Source organism: Myxocyprinus asiaticus, chromosome 9 (genome assembly GCF_019703515.2).
Source record: "Myxocyprinus asiaticus isolate MX2 ecotype Aquarium Trade chromosome 9, UBuf_Myxa_2, whole genome shotgun sequence".
NCBI classification, from domain to species: domain Eukaryota; kingdom Metazoa; phylum Chordata; class Actinopteri; order Cypriniformes; family Catostomidae; genus Myxocyprinus; species Myxocyprinus asiaticus.
In genome coordinates, this window is record NC_059352.1 from 19,735,998 (window position 1) to 19,760,549 (window position 24,552).

General features: G+C 39.0%; 1 protein-coding gene and 1 long non-coding RNA gene across 6 annotated transcripts; one reads left to right on the plus strand and one right to left on the minus strand.

Moving 5' to 3' along the window:
• The first annotated feature begins 606 nt into the window (after nucleotides 1–606).
• On the plus strand, nucleotides 607–20,613 carry LOC127445809 (uncharacterized). Of its 5 annotated transcripts, none has more exons than XR_007898049.1 (5): nucleotides 607–2,228; nucleotides 3,938–3,978; nucleotides 9,187–9,308; nucleotides 9,774–10,029; nucleotides 15,302–20,613. It is a non-coding gene; the product is annotated as an uncharacterized LOC127445809 (long non-coding RNA). The 5 variants fall into 5 exon arrangements; XR_007898050.1 differs by having other exon boundaries at nucleotides 9,190–9,308; XR_007898051.1 differs by lacking the exon at nucleotides 607–2,228 and adding an exon at nucleotides 2,264–3,542 and having other exon boundaries at nucleotides 9,190–9,308; nucleotides 9,774–10,071.
• Nucleotides 20,346–24,254, minus strand: lrrc15 (leucine rich repeat containing 15). The gene is made up of 2 exons (XM_051706138.1): nucleotides 24,036–24,254; nucleotides 20,346–22,708 (listed from the first exon to the last, which is right to left on the minus strand). The coding sequence occupies exon 2, from the start codon at nucleotides 22,700–22,702 to the stop codon at nucleotides 20,960–20,962; it is 1,743 nt and encodes a 580-aa protein (XP_051562098.1). The 5' UTR covers nucleotides 22,703–22,708; nucleotides 24,036–24,254; the 3' UTR covers nucleotides 20,346–20,959.
• Between the last annotated feature and the right edge of the window lie 298 nt (nucleotides 24,255–24,552).

Here is a 24,552-nt window from a genome sequence, read left to right on the forward strand (position 1 = left end):
GGCCCACCCTTTGCAGCTATAACAGCTTCAACTCTTCTGGGAAGGCTTTCCACAAGGTTTAGGAGTGTGTTTATGGGAATTTTTGACCATTCTTCCAGAAGCGCATTTGGGAGGTCAGACACTGATGTTGGACGAGAAGGCCTGGCTCGCAGTCTTCGCTCTAATTCATCCCAAAGGTGCTCTATAGGGTTGAGGTCAGGACTCACACCAAACTCGCTCATCCATGTCTTTATGGACCTTGCTTTGTGCACTGGTGCGCAGTCATGTTGGAACAGGAAGGGGCCATCCCCAAACTGTTCCCACAAAGTTGGGAGCATGGAATTGTCCAAAATCTCTTGGTATGCTGAAGCATTCAGAGTTCCTTTCACTGGAACTAAGGGGCCAAGCCCAGCTCCTGAAAAACAACCCCACACCATAATCCCCCCTCCACCAAACTTCACAGTTGGCACAATGCAGTCAGACAAGTACCGTTCTCCTGGCAACCGCCAAACCCAGACTCATCCATCAGATTGCCAGATGGAGAAGTGTGATTCGTCATTCCAGAGAACGCGTCTCCACTGCTCTAGAGTCCAGTGGTGGCGTGCTTTACACCACTGCATCCAACGCTTTGCATTGCACTTGGTGATGTATGGCTTGGATGCAGCTGCTCGGCCATGGAAACCCATTCCATGAAGCTCTCTATGCACTGTTCTTGAGCTAATCTGAAGGCCACATGAACTTTGGAGGTCTGTAGCGATTGACTCTGCAGAAAGTTGGCGACCTCTGCGCACTATGCGCCTCAGCATCCGCTGACCCTGCTCTGTCATTTTACGTGGCCTACCACTTCGTGGCTGAGTTGCTGTCATTCCCAATCGCTTCCACTTTGTTATAATACCACTGACAGTTGACTGTGGAATATTTAGTAGCGAGGAAATTTCACGACTGGACTTGTTGCACAGGTGGCATCCTATCACAGTACCACGCTGGAATTCACTGAGCTTCTGAGAGCGGCCCATTCTTTCACAAATGTTTGTAGAAGCAGTCTGCATGCCTAGGTGCTTCATTTTATACACCTGTGGCCATGGAAGTGATTGGAACACCTGAATTCAATTATTTGGATGGGTGAGCGAATACTTTTGGCAATATAGTGTATCTACCAACTACAATGTGACACTAATTGCTTTGGTTTTCCAGTTTCTGATTGCTTCCCAAGCTACTAAGTTGAGGAGATATGATTTGGGCAACTCTGTGCTTGACCATTTCACATACCACACCATTGCTTGAGCAAAACTCATGAAAAAATTATAAAAGAAAGAAGAAATAATAATAAAAAAAGAACTATTGTTTACTTTATTTGATAATCTCACATCTCAATTTTTCAAAATATAAGTTTTATCTAAAGTTATTCCCCTGTTACTAATTACCTGTATTCTTTCAAGTCCCATTATTGAGAAAATTCCCACTGCAGGCTATCATCCTTTTAAACCTCAGGTTAAGGCCACTTTTAACCATGTGTTTAGTAATGTTTCATTCTTCAGTGCAGGGTTAGCACAGATTTTACAGGGTTAACTCCACATTGCTGTGCCAAAGGCACACAATTTTAAACAATTCTGTGTTAGAATACTACAGTTGTTTAGCAACCAATCACAATCTGCCTCAGTGCTTTCCTGATTAAATATTTATGTGGTTTGTACTGTATAGTCACAGAAATGTTCATGTGCTGTTTTGGTTCATTGTGGAAATCAGCAGAAATTTCAAACAGCATTAAGTGCATTCATTTAAATGAAGTGACTATATTACTTTTACATGTGTTTTAGTAGTATGTTTCAGAGGATTTATGTGGACTTATGTGTCAGCATGTCCAGAGATAAATTGAAAGGCAGTTATTTACACAGGTTACGTGCCCATCACAAGCTGTATTCACTCAATCAATAGCTGCTTTTCTACAATAGGGCCGAATGGTTCTCATTTTGAAACCATGACATTTTGTACTGATCCGAGCTCTTTGACAAGGATATGATTTAATCTTCCACTGTTATGCAAGGTGTTAATCAGGATAAAAATGGACTGACTGGGTAAGTGACAAATAGTGAGTCACCTCAACATTAAAGCTGTTTCACCAACATGGCTCTCTTGCGACCTTCAAGTACAGTCGGAAATTAATGACCTAGCGAAATCCTATTTACAGTCCCAGTGGATAACTCAGAATTCTAGATGATAACCGAGCTGCCATGTTGTGGCGTTGAAAGGTAAGTGTTGACATGAAAAATGATGGAAAGTTATTTCAATTTCAGTGCTTTATTTCAATAATATAATTATTTATATATGACAGATCTTATAGTCAGCAAATGTAAAACAAATGACCCTTTGCAGTTTCTTTAATGCAAATTAAATAATTTTAAGGATATTGTGCATTAATAAACCATATGCTGTAGGTTGTGTAAAAGTCAGGTGTATTTGCGTATGCTTATTCACTGGCACAAAAAATAAAAAAATAAAATAAATAAAAAGAGCTTTTGCTGTCGTTCTTTCGACTCGAAGGCATGAGATGCTGTATTAACAAATGCCAACTCGAACATAGGAGCTTTCCAGGTACACTAGATTGCAGCATCAGTCCTGAGTGCAGTTAGCTAACTGTGCTGAGATTACCAAGCAGGGAACAGATGTTATAAGTACTGAACCATGTTCAAGAGTAAATGCTACTGGAACTGTTACTCGCTTTGCTCAAAACCGTTCACTAGATGATGGAAAAACTTAAAGTTATTGACCTCTTAATCTCCATAACCCAGGGTTAACAAATGTGTAGTGTGAAACCTCTAAACCTGAGTACCCAGGAATAATTACTAACTCTGCGTAATAGATAAATAGTCTGAGAATGACCCTGATAAAAATGTGAAAAGATCTATTGTCACCGTTTGTAGGTACAAAATTATGACTACGGATACATCATAAAGAAGAAGCCATTGTAGACGTATTTAAACATTTTATAATGTAGTGAAATATTGTTTATTTTATTTTGAAAGAATTTTGCACCATGGACCAAGAAATCTGCAATAAAATCTATAACAAGCAAGTTGTTTCTCCATAGATGAACTCATAGCCTAAAATCACATCTAATGATATATGATGTCCTCATAAATTAATAATATTAAGAGACAAAACAATTAAAATAATTAAAAATAAAATAAAATAATCACAGTAACTTTTACTGTCACAAGTCACATCATTTCTGTAAAATTTAAATTTTGGATAAATAATGGATAAAAATAAATGAATACATAAAACTTTACTCAGAACTCAAAGTTTTTTGTTTTTGTTGTTGTTTGTTTTTTAAATACATAATTGTTTCCTCTCCTTCACAATCCCATTAACCAAATATATTTTCCTGTTCTTGATGTGCATGTGTAGTATCAGACAGAAAACAAATCCCTTTCCTGCTCATCTCTGCTTTAGCTGAACAAACATTCAGAATGCTGTTTGCTAATTTGTACACAGTTTACTGCACTTATCTGCATACAACTTTGCCTAAGTCTTCACAGAGTGCGTGTAAAGCAGCAGTAAGGGTGTGGATAGTTTGTTTGCTGTTTTTGAAGAGATAAGCAATTTGTGGCAACAAGCAAGTCTTTGACATAAGAAAGAAAGGAACAAAAAAATCTATTGTTCAAGTTCTGGCTTTATGCAGAAATGATTTGTTGTGTAGCTTTTGGTCTTAAATAATTTACAATTTGGCTAATTTGAGAATTATTTTACAAAAAAATAGCTATTTCCAATGAATGATCTACAAAGAGTTTCACTATGGAAAATGAAGATGATACTCTTGCTGGTTAAAAGCACATAACATTTGCTTAGAACAGAGTGTACCTATATGTATATAATGAAGCAATGTTTGTTTCTTCTCTTCTCTTCTCTTCTCTTCTCTTCTCTTCTCTTCTCTTCTCTTCTCTTCTCTTCTCTTCAGTAATTTCTGGTATTTCTCCAAAAAGGATGGTGGGAGGACTGGTGAGTTGATTGTTCTGCATAGTTAGAGTCTTTACAGTGTTTTTTTTTTTTTTTTTTTTTTAATTGCTAACAAGTATTGGTCAATACTGAAGCCACTTTTTCAAAACTATTCATACAGTCTGCATTACCAACATGCATCTTGGCCAGACAGTTAATCTCAGCTCCAAAACTCACTCAGACCAACAAAACACTTCATACATGTCTCAAAATTAGATTGTTCGACCATAACACTGGCATCAGTTCTCACTCAGAAAGCATTGTCACTCAGAACTCGCTAACCTAAAAAAAAATAAAATAAAAAAAAATAACAACAGGGAGCATTAAATAAATGATGAACTTTTATCTTTGAAGTTTGAATGATTTTTTTTTTTTTTTTTTACATAAATCAGTATTTCATTATAGAAAAACAATAACACATTTTCACTGAATTGACTGTACTAAAGTATATGTAACAAGAATGAATCAGAAATGCAGCAATTTTCTTCAGTATCCTTTATTTCTTCTATATCTTTGCATATAGTTCCTAAATGTAAGTTCGGGAGGAGAGAGTCCATCTAATCTGTCAATAAACAGCCAGAGTATATAAGCAGCTGTTTACCTCTCTTCAGTCTCAGCTGTTTCCAGCATTTGGCCCCGCCCACCCGTGACAGATCCATGCGATGTCCTATTACTCCGCTTGAAGCATTCGTCCTCCTCATCAGATAAGCTATTTTATTAAAATCATTATGGTATTCAACGGAAGCTGCCGCAGCAGCTCACTATTTGCATACATCGTGATAATTGCGACTGCCATTTTAACCCTTTCCAGCCGGAGCGTTCAAATTTGGGAACAATTATTCTCATGGCTCCTGTCTCAATATCTTCGCCGTCCAATCACCGATTTTATTTCTGAAAACTGCCAGATACTCATGACAATATAAGCTAAAGGCACATATGATTGGTTAAGGGGTTACTGGGGTGGGAGCTTGTCCTAAACTGTCTGTCATATTCCAGCTACCAAGGAGCTTGGATGGAGGTGACCCCCGATTAATTTTACAAATTTCTTGGGTTGCTCATTTACATTGGGTTTTCAATTCTCCCTGATTCCCATCGTCATTGGGGAACCAAGTCACTTCAGGGCTCGTGGGCAAGGGGATTTATGTTGCGTGACCGCTACAAGGCTCTTTTAGCAGCTCTACATGTTGTAGACCCTACCACAGAGGATAATCAGGATCGCCTTAGGAAGTTGCATTATCTTATGGACCACCTCAAACAAAAATGCCAGCAGCTCTTTCAGCCTAAACCAAAATATGGGTAATAGATGAACATATGGTCAAGTCTAAAGCTCGGTCAAGATTTAAACACTACATGAAGGGCAAGCTTACTCGGTGGGGTTTTAAATGATGGGTAATTGCAACATCAGACTCTGGGTATACTCTCGACTTTAATGTTTACACAGGTAGTCATAATGGGCGTGTCACTGACTTTGCCACCAAAGTAGTTGAATCGTTACTGCAGCCATTCAAAGACCAGGGCCACAATGTTTGGTTTGACAACTTTTACACGTCCCCAGCTCTTATGGTTAAGTTGTTAGAAATGGTTACTAATGCCTGTAGGACATGCAGAGTGAATCGTAAACTGTTTCCTGCAGAATTTAAAGACATCAAAAGATGGGAACGCAAGACAGCTCGTGGGGATATGAGGTGGTGTAGGATTGAGGGGAATATACTTGTAATTCAGTGGAAGGACACGCGTGCAGTTACATGCCTCTCCAATTTCCACAATGTGAATGGCTCAACCAAAATGACTAGGTTTGTAAAAAATTATGGCGACTGGACAAAAGTAGCCCTCCAGCCCACTGTCATCAGCGATTTATAACAAAAACATGGGCGGTGTTGATAGGTCAGACCAAATGATAAAATCTTACGACGTCCTACAAAAAAATCAGAAGTGGTGGAAGACTTCATAGACATTGCCGTCGTCAATAGTTTCATATTGTTTAAGGAATGGCAACACATTCATTCGGCCCCAGGGGATGAGTGTAGACCGATGACCTTAACCCAGATAGATTTCAGAGAAAACCTGGCTCGTCAGCTGGGAGGTATCAATATTCACGCAAGTTTCCCTTTGCATACACTAAAGCCTGTAGTCCCTCCTTCATCATCACTCAACACAGCCCATGTCCCTAAATTTGAAGAGTCCTCAAAGAGATGTTGGTTATGCTATCGAAAAAGTAGGACTGAAAATAAAACTAAAGTAGCTTGTTGTGCGCCGGGATGTAATGGCAAAAGACTTTGCAAAAGGTTCGCGATCGGCTTGGGCTGTGTTTACTGGTGTTGTCGTCCCTCCCCTCTTTTCTCCCTCTCTTAACTCCACAGGTATTGCAGTTGTTGAGTTTATGAATTTTATATATATTCTGTTCCTGCACTCTTTATTAAATGTATTTACTGTAGATAGTTCGAAAGTTAGATTTTTGTATGTTTTGGTGTAATTCTAATGTTCAAATTAAATACAAAAGGACAGTTCGGACTGCTGAGAGGATTATTGGTTGCCCCCCCCCCCCCCCCCCCACCCCCCCTTCAAGAACTATACACTTCCAGAGTGAGGAAAAAGGCTGGAAAAATCACTCTGGACCCCACTCACCCTGCCCACTACCTTTTGGAACTGTTGCCTTCTGGCCGACGCTTCAGAACTCTGAGCACCAGAACCGTAGGCACAGGAACTTTTTTTTTTTTTTCTTCTTCTTCAGGCTATCCATCTCATGAACAGTTAAAACTGCCCCCTTTGAGCAATAATTAATGTGCAATACACAGCTTAGTCTTTTTATATTATCCAACACATCCTACCTCTTCTGCCATTACATTACCTTGCACTGTACATCGTGTGTGCGTGTCTGTGTGTGCTATATACTTTTTCAATATTTATCTTATATTTATTAATTTTTTTAAAGTCTTGTTGCTGTTTTTGTATTGTGTACTGGAAGCTCCTATCACCAAGACAAATTCCTTGTATGTGTAAGCATGGCAATTAAAGCTCATTCTGATTATTCTGAAATAGTGTTTTATTGAACACAAATGTATATTTCAGTGTTCATGTCCTTCATTATTATTACAGGTGCTCAAAAGGAGTATTTGAGGAGTGGTCAAGTGAAATGTATCTTAACATTCTAAATGTTTGTTTTATTCAGTTTTCCCACTAATAACTAGAATGGTCATAATTTTTTTTTAAAACAATAGATTGTATTTCTAATCTGTCTGCTATTCTACATTGCCAACAAAATTATGTATATTTCATACACTAAGTTTCCTTCTAGCTTGTAATTACAGGTGCATCTCAATAAATTAGAATGTCGTGGAAAAGTTCATTTATTTCAGTAATTCAACTCAAATTGTGAAACTCGTGTATTAAATAAATTCAGTGCACACAGACTGAAGTAGTTTAAGTCTTTGGTTCTTTTAATTGTGATGATTTTGGCTCACATTTAACAAAAACCCACCAATTCACTATCTCAAAAAATTAGAATACATCATAAGACCAATAAAAAAAAAACATTTTTAGTGAATTGTTGGCCTTCTGGAAAGTATGTTCATTTACTGTATATGTACTCAATACTTGGTAGGGGCTCCTTTTGCTTTAATTACTGCCTCAATTCGGCGTGGCATGGAGGTGATCAGTTTGTGGCACTGCTGAGGTGGTATGGAAGCCCAGGTTTCTTTGACAGTGGCCTTCAGCTCATCTGCATTTTTTGGTCTCTTGTTTCTCATTTTCCTCTTGACAATACCCCATAGATTCTCTATGAGGTTCAGGTCTGGCGAGTTTGCTGGCCAGTCAAGCACACCAACACCATGGTCATTTAACCAACTTTTGGTGCTTTTGGCAGTGTGGGCAGGTGCCAAATCCTGCTGGAAAATGAAATCAGCATCTTTAAAAAGCTGGTCAGCAGAAGGAAGCATGAAGTGCTCCAAAATTTCTTGGTAAACGGGTGCAGCGACTCTGGTTTTCAAAAAACACAATGGACCAACACCAGCAGATGACACTGCACCCCAAATCATCACAGACTGTGGAAACTTAACACTGGACTTCAAGCAACTTGGGCTATGAGCTTCTCCACCCTTCCTCCAGACTCTAGGACCTTGGTTTCCAAATGAAATACAAAACTTGCTCTCATCTGAAAAGAGGACTTTGGACCACTGGGCAACAGTCCAGCTCTTCTTCTCCTTAGCCCAGGTAAGACGCCTCTGACATTGTCCGTGGTTCAGGAGTGGCTTAACAAGAGGAATACGACAACTGTAGCCAAATTCCTTGACATGTCTGTGTGTGGTGGCTCTTGATGCCTTGACCCCAGCCTCAGTCCATTCCTTGTGAAGTTCACCCAAATTCTTGAATCGATTTTGCTTGACAATCATAAGGCTGCGGTTCTCTCGGTTGGTTGTGCATCTTTTTCTTCCACACTTTTTCCTTTCACTCAACTTTCTGTTAACATGCTTGGATACAGCACTCTGTGAACAGCCAGCTTCTTTGGCAATGAATGTTTGTGGCTTACCCTCCTTGTGAAGGGTGTCAGTGATTGTCTTCTGGACAACTGTCAGATCAGCAGTCTTCCCCATGATTGTGTAGCCTAGTGAACCAAACTGAGAGACCATTCTGAAGGCTCAGGAAACCTTTGCAGGTGTTTTGAGTTGATTAGCTGATTGGCATGTCACCATATTCTAATTTTTTGAGATAGTGAATTGGTGGGTTTTTGTTAAATGTGAGCCAAAATCATCACAATTAAAAGAACCAAATACTTAAACTACTTCAGTCTGTGTGCACTGAATTTATTTAATACACGAGTTTCACAATTTGAGTTGAATTACTGAAATAAATGAACTTTTCCACGACATTCTAATTTATTGAGATGCACCTGTAAAATGGTTGAAAATGCAGTTGTCTGATGAAATATGGTTGCTGGAGAAGATTTTTGTAAAAATTGCTGTGTGAAATCTTATTGATAAAGGATGATTAGCCTTAAATCATACATTTATATAATTTGAATATCATTCTTCCCTTCAGTATGGTATATGCAGTTCAGGTGTGTGATGTTATATGAAAATGGATATGAATATATTCTGGCATGAAATGGAATTTTGGGCTCAGGCTTTAAAGGGTTAACTGGGGTTTTCTACCCTGCCTTTATTTATTTATTTATTTATTTATTTATTTATTTATTTAATCCATTACTCTCCAAAGCAGATCCTATTGCGTTGAGGCTGCCTCCGCAAAACCGGCCACTGCTTCCCCATAAACCAGTGTTACCGCTCCATATGGCCGTGCACAGATCCTGATTGTTTAAATCCTGTTCTAGGGCACAGGTATTTCCTTTTAGCAGCTCTCTGCTCTCTCTCTCTCTCTCTCTCTCTCTCTCTCTCTCTCTCTCTCTCTCTCTCTCTCTCTCTCTCATTTATCTATTTATTTTCTGGGGGTAGTACTGAGTGTCTCTCGAAACTATTGCAATGCAGACACATCAATCATGCAAGACGTATATTGTACAGCAGGTGGCAGTCATACAGCACTCCTAAGGAGTGAATGGCCACAAGTGAATAATGATTGCAAGTTTATTTTCTCCTGCATTTCCATTTGCAGTGCAGAGCTAAAGCTCTTTTATTTCTCAAATAATTTTATGCTGTTGTTCACATTGTTTTTAAAGTTGTATTTCTCTGGAAGACCATTTGTCCTGCATTTCCGTATGCAGCTCTCTTTATTCTTAGATAATTGTATGCTGTTGGTCACATTATTGTTTCTAAATGTCACTAATATTTATTTTCTCTTCTCTCTAGACTTATGTTCCTGAAACGTCGACCGCATGCTTTCCCCTCAAATAAGCATTAGCAGAAGTTTTTCATCTACCGGCGCAAGTGCAGCCCACTCTCCAGTGGCCATGGATCTAACTTTTCACAGATTATTTCTTATTCACAGTGTTGTAAATTGTCTTCCTAGTATAAGTTTCACCTAAATATGACTATTTTGTCTTTTCTACAGCAACGCCTGAAACTGTGCCTTCCGCAGGGGTTTCACCAATATTACTTCCAGCAGGTAAATGGAAGTTTAAAATCCCTGTCACTGGATTGTACACAGGTTTGCCTCTTGTTTTCTATGTCTATGTGTCTTTCCAAACTTCACCATTACCTACTGAGGAGCCAAAGAAGGCAAACATTTTAGTTAAGGAAGCTCAATTGCGGTGCTCCTGTCATTGGCTTAAAACATTCCTAAGCGGCGCAAATGTGCTGTCCAGGTGCCGCAACTGCAGTGTCTTTTAGGCCATGTGTCTAAACCTCCGCCATGCGACAATCTCCCACGACACCGCAAAGCAGTGCAAATGTGTTGTCCAGGTGCTGCAACTGCAGAACCTTTCAGGCCGTGCCACTAAATCTCCCACAACACCGCAACCATGTTTCCTGTTTCCTTTTATAAAAGACTAGGGGCATAGCTCATACATGTATACCCATCGCAAACTGCAATTCGGCAAGGTTCTTTACTCTGCACCTCCCGCCATTCGAATGCAGTGTGGGCTCTCACGTTCGGACGCAGTGTGACCCTATGCAATTTGGCCACAGGTTCTCCTGTTTGAATCGCAGTGTGGGCCCTCCAGTTCGAACGCTATGCAGGCTTTCCCGTCGAATTGAAGTGTGGACTCTCCCGTTCGAATGCAGTGTGAGCCTTAGCGCATTGGTTGCAGGCTCTCCCATTCGAATGCAGTGTGAGATTTCACATCTTTCACCCCGTGGGCTCTCCCGTCCGAAACGCAGTATGAGCTCTCCCGTTCGAGTGCAGTGGTGGTGCAGTAATCTTAAGAGCCTGTAGCATTTCCCTTTAGCCTTCGCATTGGCATTTCTTTCACTTGGTTAAAATGAGCCCAACACATAATAAATAGAGCCTGATATAACCTTGTGCTTTCCTAACAGGCATGTGTAAACATAATAAAGCCATGTGTGCCCCATTTGATTCTGCCGCAGCAGCACCCCACTTGGTACCGCTGCAGCAGTGCCCCACTTGATACTGAGCCGCAGCGCCCGACTACAATCTGCTGCTGCAGCAGCTCCTGCCTATGTTCGTTACCGCCACAGCAGTACTCCCTTCACTTTTATACTGCCGCAGTAGTGCCCTGACATGACAAACGTTTAGTTACGTATTCCTAACTAAACATTTGCTTCCCCTACAGGTGTGTACAAACGTAATTGTCACGTTTTTCCTAACTAACCTTTTGCTTCCCTTACAGCTACGTACACAGAGTTATTTCTGTTCTCTCCACGGGCGCTTTCAATGTTTAAGTTTCATACTTTTATAGCAGTGCATCTACAACAATGGAAACACAGCTGCGCTCCCACAGGAGCTCCTTCACTATGCCCCCAAATACTCAATCCAATGCCGCAGCAGTAATTTAAACTCTGCTCTTGCAGGAGGCCCACTTTATTCTACTGCCACAGCCGTGCTTTAACATGTTTCTGCTAAAGCCCTTTGTCTTTGCTTCACAGCAACTGTAATGAGCATTACAGCTGTGGTCACCATCTCCTTGTTCATTTCAAGCACCATATTTCCCTGTCTCTGGGTAGACCATTTGAATGAGGCTACTGCAAGTGAGTTGATCTGACAGTATACCTATGGTATAACTCCCTATTATCATACACAGTTCCTTTAATCTAAACCTTCCACCCGGATCGGGCCCTTACGTGAGGCTGCCTCCGTAAGCTGGCTGCTTCAGTGCAGACCACCCTCTTAAACAACTCCACACCCTATCTATGGGTTCAATACTACAAGCCGTCTCTTCCAGAACACTCCAAACTTACTGGACAGCTTGGAGTTCCTTCAAAAAATTCCAAAGAGCATACAACTCAGTTTTTCCAGATTTTTCCCTCCTCTCCATATCCTCTTTCATATCTCACCTCCATAATACCAAATCAGTTCAGCCAGGAACAATCAAAGTCTACCTCAGCGATATACATTTCTTCTTTAAACCCATCCACAGCCAACAATGCCCTTCCAGATAGCTCTCCTTATCAAGGATTTACACAAAATGAATCCCACCTGTCTGGACACCAGACAACCACTAACCATCGACATCCTAACCAAATGCCTTGTTACTCTTCACTCCGGTATATTTTTCCCTCAACAAAACAAGAACCTTAGACGCCATGTTCAATTTGGCTTTCTTTGGCTTCCTCAGAGTCTCAGAACTCATCATCAACTCCACCTTCAACCTAGCCATCCACCCCACCTTCTCCGACCTTCAATTCTTAAACCATGACACAATCCGTTTCAACATCAAACAGAATAAAACCGATCAATTGAAACGCGGACATTCAGTTTTCATTTTCAATCTGCCAACCCCCATTCAGCCATACCAGTCCCAGTTTTCTATTCCAGAGAAACTTTTAAATCACCTCTCCTCTTGATCCTCTATTTGTTGATGACCAAAAACCTCCCAGTGTCTATACATTGGTTTAAAAAAAACTAAAAATTGTCCTCAACAGATTTGGCATTCCTACCAAACATTTCTCTTCCCATTTCTTCTGCATAGGGGCTGCTACTTCAGCCATCCAGTAAGGTCTATCTGAACATCAAATTTAAATGCTTGGTCGGTGGTCATCCCACACCTTCGAAACGTACATTCGATACAACCTCCATCACATCAGACAAGCACACCAAACATTCGCATCTTTTTAGGCTCGGACCACACCTCCCTACTATTACGCACCTTGCTGCTAACCTAGACCTGCCAGGCTTGTATCCATCTGGACACAGCGAGGGCCCTCCCGTTCGAGTGCGTGTGAGCTACCATGCCTGCCGTGGACTCTCCCGTTCGAATTGCAGTGTGGGCTCCCCTGTTCGATAGCAGAGTGAACTTTCCCATTTATATATCAGGGGCTCTCCATTTCAAAGCACAGCGGGAGCTCTCCTGTTTGAATCGCAGTGTGAGCACTTTGTTCAGGCGTGGTGGGGGCTTTCCCCTTCCGAATCGCAGTGTGATCCTTCATGTTCTTGACCATGAGGGATCTCCCATTCGGATCGCAGCATGGGCCCTCCTATCTGAACAGCGGGCTGGAGGTACCAGGATTTGTTTGTCCCCTGAGCGCATCGGGCCCCCGTTCTCCTTATGCGATCCAGGCCCTCACGTCGGAAGGATTGTAGCTAGGCATCTTATCTATATCCCTCCTTCTGATACCGGGAGGTTTTGCTTTGGATATCGTTCGGCCTGTTCCACTGGGGACGAGAGCCTTCTGGCCCTGTCTGTAACATTTGAGAGCCCATGCACTTTTGACTCATGGGCTCCATGTCATGGACGCTGTGGTGGGACATACTCCAGCTCTACTACTTTAAACCCTCCAGTCAAATGCTGGTCCAGCAGGAGCATTTTCAGAGTGTCACTGCTGCAGCAGTGCTCGCTCATGACTCTTGCTCAATAAACGCAGTGGCAAGATGCGTCCCAGAGCTAATCTTAAGAAATCCTAATGCAGCCCCTTGAGCTTCCTGCCTTTCACACTGCCGCAGCAGTACCTCAATCACAGCTTTTGTCACAAACACATCGCTGGGACGCGCTTTCCAAATGCAGCTCCCACCGGAGCCCCTTTCAAAATGATACTGCTGCAGCAGTACCCAGCTCATAGCTCCACATGGTGGACATAGTAGGGAGACGTCGGTCCAGCCTAAGCAGCAGTAGCGCCTGCTCATGACTCCAGGTTGATAAACACAGCAGCGAGGTGCGTTAGCCTTTTGAATTTTTACGCAACCCCAGTTGACACTGCCACAGTACTAGCCACAGTAGTAAGTAGAATTCCGCATTAAAACTCCATACAGCTCCCCGCAAATGGAAGCTCCCACAATAACTACCTCCAGTGCGCAACAGTTGCCCTGCTCACAGCTCATGCAGAAACTAGGCAACCACCATCTCTCGTCATATATCTTTGTCCCTTTCAATTCACTCCTTTTCGGGGGGTTCTTCTGTACTACCAAGCCTAATGATCATCTACATTAATTCAACCTCTAAGCATCTGATCCCTTTACTTTCAACTCGCTGTCCTAAACTCCTCCTGCATCTTTTGTGGGATACTACAGAGCTCAAGTTGAAGATACTTCCAGAGCTCAAGTTGAAGAGCCTCTCCACCGTGGACAGCAAGCCAAATAAGTTTAACCTTTTATAGCTTAAAGATTATATGGGCAAACGAACTCATGAAATACTGAAATTCCAAGGCTGTAATAATACATTTGTATTAATTTTTTTATTTATTTATTTTTTTGATTGCTTACACACTAAAATTAAAAATAACACACAGTTAGTGAAACCTGACACTCAAGGAGCAAAACCTCAGCCCAGATCTGCACATTCTCAGCCTCAGACATTTTGCAAAACACTAAACACGCTTCTCTACATTAGACACAGAAATCTAACATGATGTCACTTCTTTGCCATTTCAAGGTACTGCCTTTCAAAATACCACAACTATAAACCAGCTGATCAAAAACAGCCATCAAGTGTACAGACACTTAGTTGCTTAATTGTAAACTCACCAATCAGCCGTAAGCACTATAAAAAGGTGAGTTTACCTGTTTACCTTCAAAAAATATGGAAGGCAATGGTGCAGTAAGAGGAAGTGGGAGAAACATAATTGGCCACAGAGCTATTTTGAATGTCCCGGGCCAACGTGGTGGTACTGTAACATTACAATGTGCGCTGCAATCACGCAGAATGGGGTCCTCCACCACCATGCCAAATTAGGTCCTTACAACACGGCCCACATACTAACATTTTTAGACCGACTACACAACATCATCACAGCAGAAGACCAAATGGATGCAGAGCAGATGAGATGCATTGTCATCTGGGACAATGTATCTTTCCACCGATCTGCTCTGGTCCAAAACTGGTTTCATCAGCATCCCAATTTTCACTCCAATACCTCCCACCATACTCTCCCTTCCTTAACCCCATTGAGGATTTTTTTTTTCCGGCATGGCGGTGGAAGGTTTACGATCTCCAGCCATATGTCAGGATACTCCTCATTCAAGCCATGGAGGAGGCCTGCGACCTAATTGATGCAGGGTCTGTGCAAGGATGGATTTGCCATTCAAGAAGATTCATCCCTCACTGTTTGCGAGAGAGGACATAGCCTGTGATGTGGACAAAGTGCTATGGCCAGATTCAGCTAGGCAAAGAGATTATGCTTAGGGTTTTTTTTGTTTTTGTTTTTTTTATATTAAAAAATATTATTTTTTTTTTTCATGCTTGCTTTTTTTGTCTCCACAAATATTGTTGCTGTGTTTACTGTATGTACTATATTCTGTTTAGAATATGTTCTGTTCTGATTTTCAGTGCAAAATGCAACCTTTGGAAATGGATGGATATATTGACTGATTTTACAACGTGGAGAGAAATAAATATTCTCCCTCTCTCCTTCATTTGGCCACAAGTTCTCATCAACATCACATCTTATGTCTTCTCTGGTGATGCATCTTGGAAAATATGTTCTAGAATGTCTAATCCAACCCTGGCAGCCTTCAGGAGACGTGTCTCCACACCCCGCATTTATGGAATCCAGTAAGGACATATGGTCATATGGATGGTGATCATAATTGTGGCCCTTATCTCATCAGAGACTACTGCTCTTGGTCTTTCTCTCCTTTGTCCTCCATGCATTCTCCCTCTCCTTACCACTCTTCTTTCCCCACCAACCTGTCTTCCTTCATCCATGTTTCCAAACTAAATCATTCTGAAGCCGTCCTCTTTTGTCTGTTTGGTGACGAGACTAAAAACAGGACATTAGTGGACTTTCAGCTGAAATTGCAATCAGCTGTGTTTGGAATGATTAAATATTCTGCAAAGATTTTCTATATATTTCAGTCTGGTTACTGCAGAAATGCATGACATTTACCATCATTGCGTTTTGAATGTGTTTATAACAGTTGTGGAAACAGTGTGTTAGCATTTGAAAATGTGCTGTACATAACCCTAGTTTTTCAGGTGGTAGAGTATGAATGAGAGAAGAGTTCATGGATTTTGGAGAATGTGGTCATTGAATGCATTTTGTGTGAAAGCAATGAAAAATTATTCACAGTTTGGTCCACATACACTTCTGTTTCGCTGACTGTGTGAAGAGTTTTGACAATGTATGTTAACAATTGAAAAAAAACTATAATGCAGAAAAGCCAACAAATAGATCTTGGGGATGTTCTGTTAAAAGATTATTATCCAAATACAGGTGTGATCATTTACTTTTTGTGTGGAAACAAATTTGGTTGTATAGTTGAGATTTTGTTGCCTTGCACGGGTATTTCTGTCAGATCAGGAAGATTATCAAAAAATATACAGACAACAAAAAAAAGTCTAGGCAAAATTTTGACCGATGTCCCTCTCCAATGCATGAAATAGCATCATATTCCTTTTATGTTCTTGACCCGATTGTGAAATATCAAATGGAAAATAATATATCTACCTGCTCATCTCTGCTTTAGCTGAACTACCTTTCAGAAAGCTGCTCCAAAAGAAAATATAAGTACACAGTTTGCTACTCTTATCTACATTTCACTTTGCCCAAGTTTTCACTTTATGGCAGTAAAGCAGCCAGATAGTTTGGTTTCTGTTTGAAGAGATAAAAGCAAGTCTTTTGAAAAATAGCTCTCTCACTTATATTTTGACAAACTTATTGGTAAGGTAGCTTGTCTGGCATTTACTCTATTCACTGGTTACCAGTGTTTTACAGAATTGATTGAATGTCCAAATTGTGATGCATACCTTACATACCTTGGTAATATGATTACTAAATATACTCCAGCTAGATCACTCAGATCATAATACAACTTGCTGCTTATACACAGGGTTGGGGAGTAAAGAAATACATGTAACGGGATTTCATATTTAAAATACAAAATATAAGTAACTGTATTCCACTACAGTTACAGTTTAAATCATTGGTATTTAGAATACAGTTACATTCAAAAAGTATTTTGATTACTGAAGAGATTACTGTGTATTTTATTGTCATTTGTTTCATTTTAATATTTAGTCCTTTCAGATGGAAAAAATATACACATATAAATGATGTGATCCAAAGTGCATTTGAACAGCGGTGAAACACTTTCTTATGATGTGTTACATTCATACGAACAGACAGAGAATTTTGGAGCACAAGAAATAGAAATAAATCTTGTGTAAATTGTCGCTTTACGCTAAACTAAAATGCTATTTCTAGCCATTTTACATGCATGTGTTACCAGGCACAATTATGTTGTTTTATCAAGAAAATTCACATTGGCTCATAATTTCTTTTTTCCAGTAAGACCTTTTACTATTAGGGTAAATATTGTATTCTTGATAATAATTTTTGTATTGTTTTCCTGTAAAAATATCTAAAAATCCTTAAAACAAGATCAATTTGATGTATCTTGTTTTAGAAACAACACTGCATAAGATATTTAGGTTTTTCAGAGAAGGTATTTTTAACATATGTATTTTATCTTACTGTACTGGCACAGTTTTTATAGTCAAAACAAGTGAAAAAATCTACAAGTGCTGAAGAAGTAATCCAATGTATTTATAATACATTACTGACCTTGAGTAATTTAACGAAATACGTTACAAATTACATTTTACAGCATGTATTCTGTAATCTGTAGTGGAATACATTTCAAAAGTAACCCTCCCAAACCTGCTTATACAGTATATTAAAACATGACTTAATGATTACAAAAAGTGGGAAGTCAGTCTTTAGTCTTTAAAAAAACAATTCTGGGTACAAGGGCTGTCACTGCAGTGGTACCCTCAAGGGGACCTTTTTTTGTATCTCTAGTTAAAATTAATAACTTGTTTTAGGTAGATAATTGTGCACTAAGGACCTATTCTGTATATTTCCAGGTGCATTTATAATTTATGTTTTGCTCTGGGAACAAAAAAAGAACAAGCAAAAAAAAAAAAAAAAAACTTTGTCTCTTTATGTACCAAAAGCAACGGTACCGCCACAGTGATGGCTTCATTTCTTGAACAGTACCTTTATTTCTGAGTGTATGGTCCTAAGCTGTGGATTTCTCCTAGACAACCTACATGCAGCTACGCTTATTTACTAAGGCTCATCAATCCATTTACAGTACTTCTCTCTGTACTATTTTTTTTTCTTTTTTTTGTCTGTTGTTTACAATATATTAGTTTGCATGCAATTTTAGTCTGCTTTTTATGTTATTTTCATATCTCACATGTTTATGTGAATGTCTCTCTAAACCAACACTGTTTTAGTGCAGTCAGTCGATTAAAATTTTAATCGTGATTAATCGCATACATTTTTGTAGTTAATCGCGATTAATCGCTTATTTTGAAAGTCCTGAAATTTGACACTATATATACAAAATGTATTTATTTCCATCTTAGGAAGAAAACAAAACAATATGTAGCAATATAATGCTTTAACATTTTCCAAACAAAGCCTTCCACAATATAAACATAGAAATGCACTAAAAGATCACCAATTTAAGTCACATCAAATGTTTTCTGAAGTCTAAGTGGGTGTTTGACTAATTGAAGGAACCAGTCCCCACAAAGGTTGCATATTCATTGCAATGGGCATTAAATCTCTTAAACTCTCATCATCCACACTATTAATTTCCTTGTAGACTGTGGCTATCTGCTTTCTTACAGCAATAGTGAAGCTGCATTCATGAGACAACATCAGCGTGGAGCACCACCTTGAACTCACTATGCACCTTACATAGGCTGGAAAATACTTGATTTCTTTCACAAGTCCCATCTGGGCTTGTTTTGTACAATCAAATAGTACAAAGAGCTCCTTTCTCCATCATTTTATCACTGACAGGGAAGTGCTGTTGGATATTGTTTTATTTAATGAAATAACAACCTCTATCATAGGAGACAGCATAACAGTCAGCTTTAGCATGTTAACACAGTTCCACCCATAGAGCAAAACAGTCTGGTTCCGGAAGTAAAAATCCCATCTTTTATCCCATAGATGAATTGATTTTCAACGATAACTTAAAAATCTTTAAAGACAGACCTACCATGTTGTTCATTGATTGTATATGCTTCCGTTGAAGCCATCCCTCTGGGTTTTTCAACTTAATTGTTTAGAAATCGTGTTTAACAGCGAAATTCATGGTAAACAACTACATTACTCATGGTACAGCAGAGGTATGTCCACCAATCAGAGAATCACGGGCAGTGAAATCCACGAAAACGTGCCTCGGAGCGACCTCGTGCTCCGATGACGCACTGTGATTGACGTAATCGAGATGGTCTCCCTTCACCCTTAGACTACTTAAGTATATATTTGTACACATCGGAATATTTTGCAGTAAAATAAATCTATTATTTCTATACTTATAATCAACAACCTAAAATCAATAGCTGTATATAGTCCCGTCGCTTGTTTATTCAATGACACTATTCACAGTGCTTTATGGGATTGTAGTTTGTGCCCTCATGAAAGATGATAAGTATGCAGCCTTGTACTTTTATATTTATGTCTGATGTCCAATTTTTTTTTTTTTTTTGCCTCAAAACTAAGTTTGTGATGTTGTGACTCTCCTCGGAGTGGATTGGTTTGGTTCATAGTTTACAACTCTTTTATGAAGGATTTTATAAAAAGTCTATGGAAGAAATGAATGGGAAAATACTTCCGGAACCCAGATGGCTGAAAAAGTGGCGGTCAATGTTGCGCACTATAGAATGTCTATGGGACCGCTACGTATGCTAAGCTTGCAGGCAATTCTTGGTAGAAGAGCTCTGGAGCTATGGCGAGAGCGTCAGTGTAATGACTCCGGGAGGACATATTACAAAAGTTTCGCCCTTCACACCAGTGTTAATCGTGATTAAGAAACATTAACACATTAAACATTTTAAATTAATTGCATTTATTAAAGCAAACATTTTTTTTTTTTTTTTTTTTAAGTGTCCTAGTAGTTGTTTTTCTTAGAAATATTTGTAAGAATTGAATAAATTGTTGGTGGAAAATGTTTTCTCATAATATCATTTTATACCCCTAACTTTTAAAAGACTGTAATAAAAAATAATGTCACACACATCTACAAGATTTGAAGTAGATCAAGGAAAGTGTAAACATAAAAATACTTTGTGGTGTACAGTAAATGAGGTCATGTTAGCCTTCATATCAACTCTATCCAACATGCATTGCTAGTTCCAACATCTGGATGATTCATGGTTTATTTCAAGCCTTGGTTTCACTGTAATATAAAACTGTGTTGTTTATATATATATATATATATATATATATATATATATATATATATATATATATATATATATATGTTTTTTGATGTGAGCATCTTTGTGGGTAAACGTATTTAATGAAGAACTGCAGGAAAGTTGTAAACAGTGAATCAAAAGTGGAGGGGGGTTAAAAAAAACAGTACCTTTATTTGAAATCTGAGAGGATTCATAAGGTTATGCTCATCAAATCATATGTCATCAGCAGTGATTTTCATTCTTTTAATGTTGGTAAACAATTTTCTAATACAGTTTAAAAAAAAAATGATTTTTGTTTTTTTGTTTTTTTTGTTTTTGCTTTATAGATCAAGAAAGCTGTAAAGGAATTTCATAAAACTTGAAACTTAAGTGTGTAATTTCTGCACCACCAGCATCACCAACAGAACTGCAAAAATAAACATTGTTTTCAACCAGCTTTCAACAGTTGAGTTAATGTTGCTGTGTATGGCTGGCCAGGACGCTGAAGCAAACACACTTTTTGGGGAAATCAACCTACACATAGTTTTTTAACAAGTATTTTAACATCAACATTACACACTTCACATTTAATAACAGAAAATATCAATAAAAAACATTCAATTTGTTTTGTTTTGTTTTGTTTACTTTGCCCATTGATGGAAAAATTGCTTCGGCCAATAATCCACTGAGATACTGTCAAAAAATTAATTTGGAACACAAACACAGCCTAACAGTGAAAATTCAACCTTAAATGTAATTATTCTTTACAGAATAGTTTAAACAATGCTAGATAACTGAGTTTGTCTTTCTTTGACGGCCCAGGTTTTGACTGCCCCGCTTGTTCCTCCGCCATAAAACACAGGCAATGAGACTGACAATGACAGCAGTGCAGACAATGGCTACAATGATAATAAGTTTGTCTTTGGACACACCCTGACCCTCAGTCTCACCTCCACTTGTATCCTTTATCTCTTCTAGTAGAGTTGTGGAGTATGGTGATGGAGCAGGGGTGGTCCTTTTGGCTGTAGGAGAGTGAAGTAAATGTCTTTCATCTGTAGGTTTACTTTCCACTTGTGTACTGTCTGATGAAATATCAACAGCTGTCACAGATGGTGGTTGGGTGACAATGATGTCACCCTCCTTCAGCTCTCTAACGTTTCTGCCAATTAGGTGTTGAGGACTATTGCACACAACTGAAGTGAGATTATTCACTTTCTCTGGATACTGTTCTAGCCAATCCCGAAAAGGTATTATGTCACGATTGCACCTCCATGGATTTTGTAAAATATTAATTTTATCAACCATCAACAAAGATTTTAGGAATTCTTTTGGCAAGTTTGGTAGCAAATTGTTTTGAAGCTCCAGGTTATGTAAATGGGATATGCCATCCAAGAGTTTTATGGGAATGTACTGTATTTGATTGTGCTTCAAAGATATTTTTGTTAACTTGGAAAGGCCTTTAAAAATCCCCCCCTCAACACTGGTTAAACGATTAGTGTGTAGCGAGACCTCCCCTAACTGCATCAAACCATTGAAAGCCCCAGGAGTTATGTGCTGAATCTGGTTCCTACTAAGCACCAAAAGGCGAACCTCAGTTAAGTTGCTGAACACATTCTCCTCAAGGTGGGTTAACATGTTGTCATATAGCCAGAGCTGTTGGATGGGCATTGGACCAAAAGTCCCAGGCAACAAACTCCTGAGTTGGTTCTCGAAAAGGGTGATTTGAGTAAGGCTGGGAAGATTCATAAAGATTGCATTGGAAAGCACTGATAACCTATTGTTGGAGAGGAAGAGTTTATTCAGCTTCTGTAGCTCTGAGAAAAGATTGGCTGGTAGCTGTGTGATTTTGTTGTCCCGGAGATGCAATAACTCAAGGTTCACCAGGTCATCAAAGATACCTGCTGGTATCTCCTGTAGATCATTTTGCTGCAGGAGCAGGGTTTTAAGCTTACTGAGTCCTTGAAAAGTCCTGCCATGAAGCTTTCTGATGAAGTTTCTCTGCAACATGAGCTCTTGCAGCTGTTCTAAACCCTGAAAAGTATCTTCTGGCAGAGAAGTTAGCATGTTTTTGCTAAGGTCTAAACTTTTCAAAGCTCTGAGAGGCTTGAGAAGAGATGGTGGGAGAACATCTAGTTTGCTGTTACTTAGCTGTAGAGTAGTCAAGTTCTTCAGATTCTGAAACAGATCTTCTGGTAGAGAGGTTAGTTCTGTCCCATTGAAACATAAGGTAACAAGTTTCTGCGTCTGGTCAAAAGTATGAGGTTGCACCACAGCAATTTTTGAATCCCTTGCTAAAAACACAGTGAGTGTCTCTGCGAATGTCTTAAAATCATCTGCTTTTAATAAGGGTATGCTGGTGTTGGACAATTTGATGTAACTGGTGGTTGGGGGGATGGAGACTGGAAATTCTTTTATTATAAAGCCTTCGCAAAAGATGTTGCCCTCCCCACACTGGCAGTGATCTGGACAAGCAAAAACAAGAGCATTCATGGCACAGGTACCAAGAATTATATACCAAACCAGGTCCATTGACTCCTACAAAGAAAGCAGGAATGACATTTACATAATTTGTCTGAAATGTAAAGATTGGACACAACTATACAGAAATAAGAGGTGTAAAGCTTTGTCAATTTATAGAGCAATATGCTTCTTTTTATAGAAACCTCAAAGCCACACTCAAAGCTAAATGTCATATAGCAAATGTAGACACAAAACCTCTTGGGAAACCTTCCTGTTGTGACATAAATTCCTTCACCCATATGACACAAGCATTAAAATCTATACTGGGCAGTGGTTTGATCACATCCACACTAATTAGAAATGCAGGCTTTTCTACACTTAAATTAATATTCCGGTTTCACTACAAGTTATTTGCGGCATAATGTTGATTACTACAAAAATAATCATCCCTCTTTTTCTTAAAAAAAAGAAGCAAAAATCAAGGTTACAGTGAGGCACTTTCCATGAAAGTGAAAGGACCAACTTTTGGTTAAAACTTTACTTTGGTTAAAACTTGTAGGACAACTTGCAGAAGGACAACGCGTGTTGCCTGGACTTCTGAGCTAAAAGTATATGCCAAAGCCCTGATCTGTCTGACTGGACATAATATAAACCAAATGTTTTGCTGTATTGCATATGATTGCTGTTAACACATGGTGAAACCATCTGTTATACGTACTGTTACATAAACAGGAAATGCATCTGATCAAGACAATTTGTTCTCATTTGTGGCATTTCCATGTTTTCAATATCTGTCTTAAAACTGTTTTAGAGACAGAAATAATAATTACATAATGCTCTTTTTTTTCCATTTCTCTACTTGCTTTACCTCCTAGTTTGTTTAAACACACATTTAATGGAAACAGCAATACTGAAAACACAGGGGAATTGTTTAATTACTTCCTCTGTTCCAGTAAAACCAAACCACAGTCTACAAGAGCTTGAACATTCAACTATGTAATCTTTCAAATATTTCAAACCCTCATTAATTGCTGTGATCTCTTTCTCTCTCTCTCTCTCTCTCTCTCTCTCTCTCTCTCTCTCTCTCTCAAATTTATTTTTTTTTTATTTTTTTTTGGCTCGGCATTCGGTAATTTGTTACTGAATAAAACTGATTTAAAAGAACAGGCATTCGACGGTTTGTTTCTGTTTTGAAAGTTATGTTAGAACTGGTGAAATATGTACTAAAGATATAGCTTCCAATGATTTTTTTCAAAATAATACATTCTTAGTAAATATAAGAATTCTTCAATAATTATCAACAATATTTCATGCACGGTAACATCATTAAAGTGCAGTCAAACTTAAAAGCCACCTAACAGCCAGAACAAACAAAAATACCATGAATGAATAAGTATCTTACCCTTGAATTCAAAATAATACTTCTTAGAGATATAAGTCCTTTGCTCCCCTCTCCTCACAAAACAGTTTCCCAAATTTATTTTAAAAATATGCACTGTTTTCTTTGTCAGATTCCTTTCTACCTCCTCATGACTTTTCTGCTATCCTCTTTACCGTCAACCGTTGACTGCAGTGGTCTGTCAGTGCAGCACAAAAGCTCTTGTGTACTTACCCACATTATTTAGAAATGAGTCTGTGGAGAACATGTTGGTTTGGAGCCCCACCCATGTGCTGCTATTTAAAGGGGAAGAAAGTTTGTGGGTATATCAGTAAGGAAACAGAGAGGGTGTTTTGATATCAATTTATGACTTGGCTAGGGACAACGTTTTGTTAGACTATATATTAAGCTTTAATTTTGGAGTCAGGGTACTATATAAAGTGTGTCTTTCTCAGGCATAACCAATGAGCATGGGACTCCATGTACTGATACTGTACTGAGATAATGAATTCCATCACCAAATTGCTTACATCTGGATACC